General features: G+C 41.1%; 1 protein-coding gene across 1 annotated transcript in view; it reads left to right on the plus strand.

The window, feature by feature from the left end:
• The window catches only part of CAST (calpastatin), a gene marked incomplete at its 5' end in the record, with an annotated part of 89,577 nt that extends 82,093 nt beyond the window's left edge, over window positions 1-7,484 (plus strand). Inside the window, 4 exon segments of the mRNA NM_001009788.1 lie at window positions 1,113-1,135; window positions 1,138-1,184; window positions 6,215-6,280; window positions 7,314-7,484. Of these exon segments, the coding sequence (NP_001009788.1) occupies window positions 1,113-1,135; window positions 1,138-1,184; window positions 6,215-6,265 (121 nt within the window).
• Window positions 7,485-7,795: the final 311 nt, after the last annotated feature.

Genomic DNA, 7,795 nt, shown 5'->3' on the forward strand with positions numbered 1-7,795 from the left:
AATTATACTTAGATTCTACATATAATACATTTCTTAAGAGTATATCATAAATGTTTTCCGTGTTGCTTTATAAGCTGCATAGCCACCATTTTCGATTGCCACGCTATATTGGCGTGTAACAGTACTGCTTTATCTGTGATCATTTAAAAGGAGAGCAGTCCCTCCCTGTATACACCGTGCCCCTTGTCCTCTGGGGTTTCATCCCCTTTTCTGCCCTGAGCAGCTCTCCTCCTTACCCCTCAGAGACCGGTTCAAGCATCAGCTGCTCCAGGAAGCTCTCCCTGCCTGCTTCTCCCTTCCCAGGTCAGGGGCTTCTCCTCTGCCATCCCTGAGCTGTGAGTTACCTGTCCTGTGGGCCTCGCCCCACTGAGCTGTGGGCTTTAGACAGCAGTCATGTGTCCAGCATCAGCAAAATGCCTGGTGCATAGCAGAGGAGATCGAATGCGAATGGAAGAAAAAGTGTAATCCACCAAATAGAAAGAAAAGTGAAATGAGTGTCTTCCATTGTTATTTTCAGAAGAATTAAAATGCACATGGTTTCAGCGGGTATTAAACATATTTCCCAGTCACTGAATTGTCAGTCTTCCCTATCCTGCGTGATTTAATTTCTAGATCACATCAGTATCCTATTTCTCAACTCCTGGAACCTCATCAATAATGCCTTTTTGGTGAATGGACTTTACTTTTGTATGTGACTGGCCCTAGCTCACTCTGGTTGCTTCCAGAGTTGTTAGATTATTCTTAGTTAGGTTATTCTTCCATAACTCTGAAAGCAGTGTCCTCTTGGCACATAGAAATCAGCCCTGATAGAACCAGGCTCTATTTTGATGAGCAAAATACAGTCTGAGTGCATCATGAAAATTGGCAGGACATCAACGTGAGTCACCTTTTCCTCATTTTTTTCCCTTCTTACCTCCCACCTTGAATACCTCTGTGTGTGTTCACTGTGGTTCAAAAAGTCATGACTGTGAAATACTCAATTTTCCATTATTTAGTTAAACTGGAGATTCCAGGCTCCTACAAAGAAGAGTCTGGATCGATTTGCTTGCAGCAGCAGTTAATTGCTAGATGGTGTTGACCGCAGCAGCCTCATTACATTTCCTCTGCTCTAGGACAAAGACAAGAAGCCTGCTTCCAGTGACAAAGCACCCAGGAATGGCGGGAAAGCAAAGGATTCCACAAAGGTAAGTTCAAAGCTCGGTTGTGTCTGACTCTTTGTGACCCCCATGGACTGTAGCCCACCAGGCTCCTGTATCCATGGGATTTTCCAGGCAAGAGTACTGGAGTGGGTTGCCATTTCCTTCTCCAGGGCATCTTCTTGACTCAGGGATCGAACCCGGGTCTCCCACACTGCAGGAAGACTCTTTACCATCTGAGCTACCAGGGAAGCCCTCACCAGAGCAGTAGATAGATGACAAATGAGCTTGGCAATTACAGGGAATGGTGCGTTCTTAGTCATTTACTTTCTGCTTGGGGTCTGTTTAGAATAAGACTGTTTTTAAGCACTATCTATACCCTGGCACATCTTGCCAAAGAAACTGAAGTTTTAAAGATGTTTGTTTTTTTAAATTATTTATTTTAATTGGAGGTTAATTCCATTACAATATTGTAGTGGTTTTTGCCATACATTGACATGAATCAGCCATGATATATATTATTTTTAAAAGTAATCGATACTTAAGTGTCAATATTACTTATCAATAATCAGTATTCAGTAAGTATCAACTTACTGAAGGAACAAAGATTCCGAACACAATTGAAGCGTCCTGTGTTGCCAGCCCTTGTCACACAAAGACCCAGTGTCAGCTGTGCTCGTCTGGGGTGATCAGAGGCCCTCTCCCTTCATCAGCCCCAAACACCTTGCACTCCGTTGTTGCTACTCTCCCCTACTGTGTGCAGAAAGCCTTGCCTTCTACTTAAAGAGAAAACTGAGGGTGCCTTGCAGGAAATAACCAAGACCCCCTTCCTATCTTCCTCCTAACAAACCCACTCTCCCCTCCTTGCCTGCAGCCTCTTCTGTCTCTCTCTCTCAAGGGGTCACTAACTCTCTCCAGGCTTCCCTGGTTGCTCAGCCAGTAAAGAATCCGCCAGCAATGGGGGAGACCAGGGTTTGATCCCCAGGTTGGGAAGATGCCCTGGAGAAGGAAAAGGCTACCCATTCCGGTATGCTGCCCTGGAGAATTCCATGAACTGTGTAGTCCATGGGGTCCCAAAGAGTCAGTCTCACTGAAAGGACTGATGCTGAAGCTGAAACTCCAGTACTTTGGCTACCTGATGCAAAGAACCAACTCATTGGAAAAGACCCTGATGCTGGGAAAGATTGAAGGAGGCAGGAGAAGCGGATGACAGAGGATGAGATGGTTGGATGGCATCACCGACTCAATGGACATGAGTTTGAGTAGGCTCCGGGAGTTGCTGATGGACAGGGAGGCCTGGCGGGCTGCTGTCCATGGGGTCATAAAGAGTCGGACACGGCTGAGCAACTGAACTGAATTCTCTCCGGTTTCTTTGTCTCAATTCATTTCCTTTGTATACAAACATATTCAAGCTCTTCAGCAACTCAAAAGCCCTATTCCCTCCATCCCTTCACCTCCTTGGAAGATTTGTCTCTGTGACCCCTGCTCCCACTTCTTGAGCTCTCCCTGAGAACAGCAATGACATGCTGGTTGCTGTATTGTTTCCTTATCAGTCCTTAGTTTGCTTGTTCTCTCGGGGTGTGCTTTGGGGCATTAGATTTGATGCTGTAATGACTGAGACTTCGGGATGGGTGAATATGTTATAGCTTCCCCCCCCCCCCCCCCCCAAAGACCCAGACTAACACTTCCTACCTCATGTTTCCACTTGGATAAACATTGACAGTACGGATCCGTATACATTATTTCATCAAGTCTAAATCATCACCAATTATTAAGAAAAAAATCAACAGTTTGATTACGATGTTAGTCATCATAACAGCAAATTAAGACATGTTAAAATATGTGTGTGTGGCAAAGGAGATGACACCACCAGAGAATGTAGTTTCTATAAATCTTGGAATAGGAAAGTAGTATAGAGACCTAGAGAAGCTCTTAGAGCTTCTGAGATCCAGTATACTCACATTAAATACTAGTAGTCTTTCCTCCCAAGTGGTATCTGATTTTTCACATTGTTACAGAAAGCAGAACTGAGGCTAATGAGTGGATCTGGTTTCTCAGAGCTAGGCGTTAATGCAGCATGGCACTTTCAAAGTTTCCTATTATTAAAATAACTCAAACTGTGGTTAGGAAAGGAATGAAAGTTGGATTGGACAAACAACTTCTGGGCCCCCTCCAATTCTAAAACCATAGTACTCAAATGGTTATGACTGTTAATTCCAATTATAATGAGAAATAAAAGATACAGATCCAGAAACAATAATCCAGCTGCATCTAAACTCTTAAAAAGCAAGACAGTGAGTTCTGGTTCAAGGTGGTGATGCAGAAAAGATTAGCTCACCTCGTACCATGGAAACACCAGATCTACAGCTATGTCTGCAACAGTTTCCTCTAGGAAAAATCTCCTACAGTGATCTGAATGACTCCTATCCATCGGGCCAATAAAAGAAGACCAGCAGAAGGTAGAAGAAGGTAGAAGAGGCTGGGACAGACTCAGCATAAATCCAGTCCCAACACAGTCAACTCACCATCAGAAGAAAACTCAAAACTCAGAGCTTCTCCTGAGGAGCAAACTAGGTTGAACCCCCACGGCAGTACCCCAACATTTAAAGCCCACCTGAGAAATAAGCACACAAACCTCTAGCTTTGGGAAGCCAGTGGAGCTTGTGTCGAGAAGGCCATAACAAACTGAGGCAAGGTTCTTCAAGGGCTCTTGAGCTCAGATGCACCCGTTCCCCCCACAGAGCAATCAGAGCTACAGTTCTTAGCCGGCCATCGTCCCCAGAGTGCTGCACAGGCCGCAGACCAAAACACACCCCAGCTTTCTGTGTAAGAGGCCTCCTTGCTTGTCCTGCAGCTCCAGTGTAAGGAGCAGGCTTCCGATTTGGCAGAAGATGCCCAGATGTGCTCCTAGGAGACATAAGCTGGGTGCTCACCACCATTGAGCTATTTCTCCATCTCGCTCCAGTATCTCCCAGAAAAGGGGGCTCTGACACTTACCTAGAGGCCAAATTTTTGTAACTGCCCCCCAGAGGGGTACTTCCTGATCACCTGCTGTGGCCCTTCAAGACAATTATGTCTGTATATTGAACCAATGAAAATAAAATAGGCTGAGAGATAATCAAGAGTCAGGGCAGGGTTTAACAGTAAAGTTCATCTGCTACACGAGGCTACTCCTTCAAGGCTGGAAGAGGTGGCTATTTTATCTAATGCACACGGACCAACACAGAGTCTCAAGGAAAATGAAGAAATGGAAGAATACATTCCAAATGATTAAAACCTCAGGATAGAAACCTTAATGAAGCGGTTTACCTGATGAGTTCAAAGTAACAGTCGTAAGGATGCTCACCAAACTTGGGAGAAGAATGGATGAACACAGTGAGAGCTTTGACAAAGATATAGGAAAAATACAAGAAAGTAACAGATGGTCACAGAGCTGAAGAATACAATAACGGAACCAAAAACACACTGGAGGGGTTCAGCAGCAGACTAGAAGCAGAAGTAAGGATCCAGGAACTCAAGGACAGAGCAACGGGACTCACCCAGTCAAAGCAGCCAAAAAAAAAAAAAAAAGCCAAAAAAAGACTTATCAGACAATATCACACAGACCAACACAGATGAACATTTGCATTATAGGAGTCCCAAAAGGAGAAGCAAGACAGAAAGAGACAAAGAACTTATTGACATAAATAATGGCTAAAACCTTCCCCAACCTGGGGAAGGAAACAGACATTCATAACCAGGAAGCCCAGATGCTTTCAAATAAGAATCCAAAGACACCCACACCAAAGACACATTAAAATGTCAAAAGTTAAAGACAAGGAGAGGAATTTGAGTGTACCAAAAGAAAGACAACTTTTTACATACAAGGGGCCTCCGTTAAGACTCTCAGCAGATTTTCAATAGAAATTTTGCAGGCCAGAAAAGGAGTATCATGATATATTTTCAAAGTGCTGAAAGAAAAAAAAATGCCAAGAATATTCTCTTCTTAGAAAAACTGTCATTCAGAAGAAAAAAAAGTTTTCCCTATAAGCAAAAGCTAAAGGAGTTCATCACTATTAGACCAGTTTTACAAGTACGTTAAAAAGACTTCCTTAAGCTGAAAAGGGTGCTAATTAGTAACAGGAAAACAATCAAAGTACAAATCTCACTGGTAAAGGTTAATATACAGCAAAATTCAGAATAATTTAATGTTGTAAAAGTGGTATGTTAATCACTGATAAAGCTAGTATGAAGTTTAAAAGACAAAAGTAGTTTAAAAAAATAGCTAGCTATAATAATTAAGGGATACAAAAGATTAAAAAGATATAAAATGGACATCAAAAACATAAAAGATGAGGGTGATGAGTAAAACTGTAGAGCTCTGGAATGTGTTCAAACCTAAGTAGTTGTCAACTTAAAACATAAATGTAAGCTGTTATATGTAAGCCTTATGTTAACCACAAAGTAGCTACATGAAAACCTTTGGGAGGTACATGAAAGAGAAAAGAGCCCAGCATACTACTGTAGGAAGTCATCAAATCACAAAAGGAGAGAGCCAGGGAAGAGGGAGCAAAGAACTACAGCATATCAGAAACAGTTCACAGAATGGCAATATGTACATACTTATTAATAAATACTTTTGAAAATAATGAGCTAAACTCCCCAGAATACAGAGAGGCAGAATGGATAAAAAAAAAAAAAAATGACATGTCTATATGTACTGCTTATAAGAAACTCACTTCAAATTTAAGGACAGACTGAAAGTGAAGAGATGGGAAAAAAATAGGCCTTGCAAGTGGAAACCAATTATGTTGGCCTTCAAAGAAAAACAAAACAAAACAAAACCAAAGTCTAGAGTAAAACATTTAGAATCACTTAAGGTTATTTTTAGTTTATAAACTTCATGGGGAAGAATTTCAGTGTTTGGGCTAAATAAAATACTTTAAAAGGACTATCTTATTTTTCCCTGCTAACTGCCGTCTTTTACCTTTTTAAATCTGAAAAGCATTTTTCCTTATAAAGCTCTTCTGGTTGATCAGTTTTGGTTACTCAGTCCAGAAAATAAAGAACTCATGGATGGTTTTTGCTTGTCCTTTTAGGCAAAGGAGGAAACTTCCAAGCCAAAAGCTGATGGAAAAAGTACAAGTTAAAATTCACAGTATTTGGTAAGTTGGGTGTTTGTCACAAATGAAGACCACTGTACCTTCTACCAGCCTGTGTGTTATAGGTGAGAGAAACTAAGTCCATTTCTTGAGTATTTCATGTTCTCTTTATGCTATTAGCAATGAAATGGACACTGCAAAAGCTGTAGAGTAATTCCCTGAAAAGCAATAAATGGTGCTTCCAGAATGTTTAAAAACATTAATCTTGTAAATAAAAGCTGTTTAAAATATTAAGCCAGGCTCTTAAACAAAATGACCATCTAAGTCTAGTTGACTCTTTGAAACCCAAATGCTCATGACTGCAGGTTACTGTGGCAAAGCAAAACTGACAAGTTACATCTTATGGTGAAATGGCCTCATGATCTAGATATTACCCAAAACACTCGTCGGGTGAGGAGAAGGGCACACCTACGGTCTGCTGGTAATTACAGGGTTTTGAGAATAGGGCAAAGGAAAAGACTGATAACTTGTGATCATCTTAGTTTTAGAAAGTAAAGCCCTGATTCTACTTTATGGTAACTGAAGAGCTGGTTTGGATGAGGGAGACTCTGACATCTGTCTTGAGACCTGCTGCTGCTGCTGCTAAGTCGCTTCAGTCGTGTCCGACTCTGTGTGACCCCATAGACGGCAGCCCACACCAGGCTCCCCCGTCCCTGGGATTCTCCAGGCAAGAGTACTGGAGTAGGGTCCCATTGCCTTCTCCTAGGCCCTTATTAATGTCAAAGAGAAGAGGTCTTATTCTAAATGACAAAAGCATATAACTACTTGCTGCAAAAAATCTAAAAGAAATAACAATGGAGATTAAATTGGATTGGGCTCTCTCACCATGATTCACTTTTATTTCCTATAGAGGAAGGTATACTGATTAGAACTGCTCCAAAGATTTTCTCCAAAATTTGAAAAAAAAAAAAAAGTTTTTCTTCTAATTTTCTACTCTAATATCTGCTTATAGTAAATGCCTCCTTAGATTTATTATGCCTGTAATAAAATAACATATCAAATGTTTCACTGGATTTTCTTCTTTGACTTTTTCAAGGTTCTGCATATACAATCTGCAGCAGGTAGAAGAACGTCTGAAGAACAAAAGGCTTTGACAACAGAAACAATTCCTGGGTGGCTTCTAGACAGTGGTATTTGTTGAGTCTTTTGACATCCTAAACATTGTCTGTTATTCTTTTCCTGAAAAGAAACTGAATTTGTCTGGTTCACCTGTGTTATTCTACTGAGCATTGATAAACTTTAAATTTTTAAAAATTGTCTTCAGTTGGGAGAGAAAGGAACTTTATATTTCTAAGAGATCTATTTGATAGTTTCTTAAAGCAGCACACATAAAAGGGAAACCCTTTGCAAACTTTTGCACATTCTCCCCACAGTGCCTGTAAATCCCATTAGTATTTTCAATTTGCACTTAATTATTTTTGTTGTTAGCATTTGGAAAACGGTGCCTCGCGTGTTCTTCAGTGTTCTGGTTTCTCATGGCCCCTTTCCTCTTGGACTTTTGAACTGTATTTGATGTTT

This window comes from Ovis aries, chromosome 5 (assembly GCF_016772045.2).
Source record: "Ovis aries strain OAR_USU_Benz2616 breed Rambouillet chromosome 5, ARS-UI_Ramb_v3.0, whole genome shotgun sequence".
NCBI lineage: Eukaryota > Metazoa > Chordata > Mammalia > Artiodactyla > Bovidae > Ovis > Ovis aries.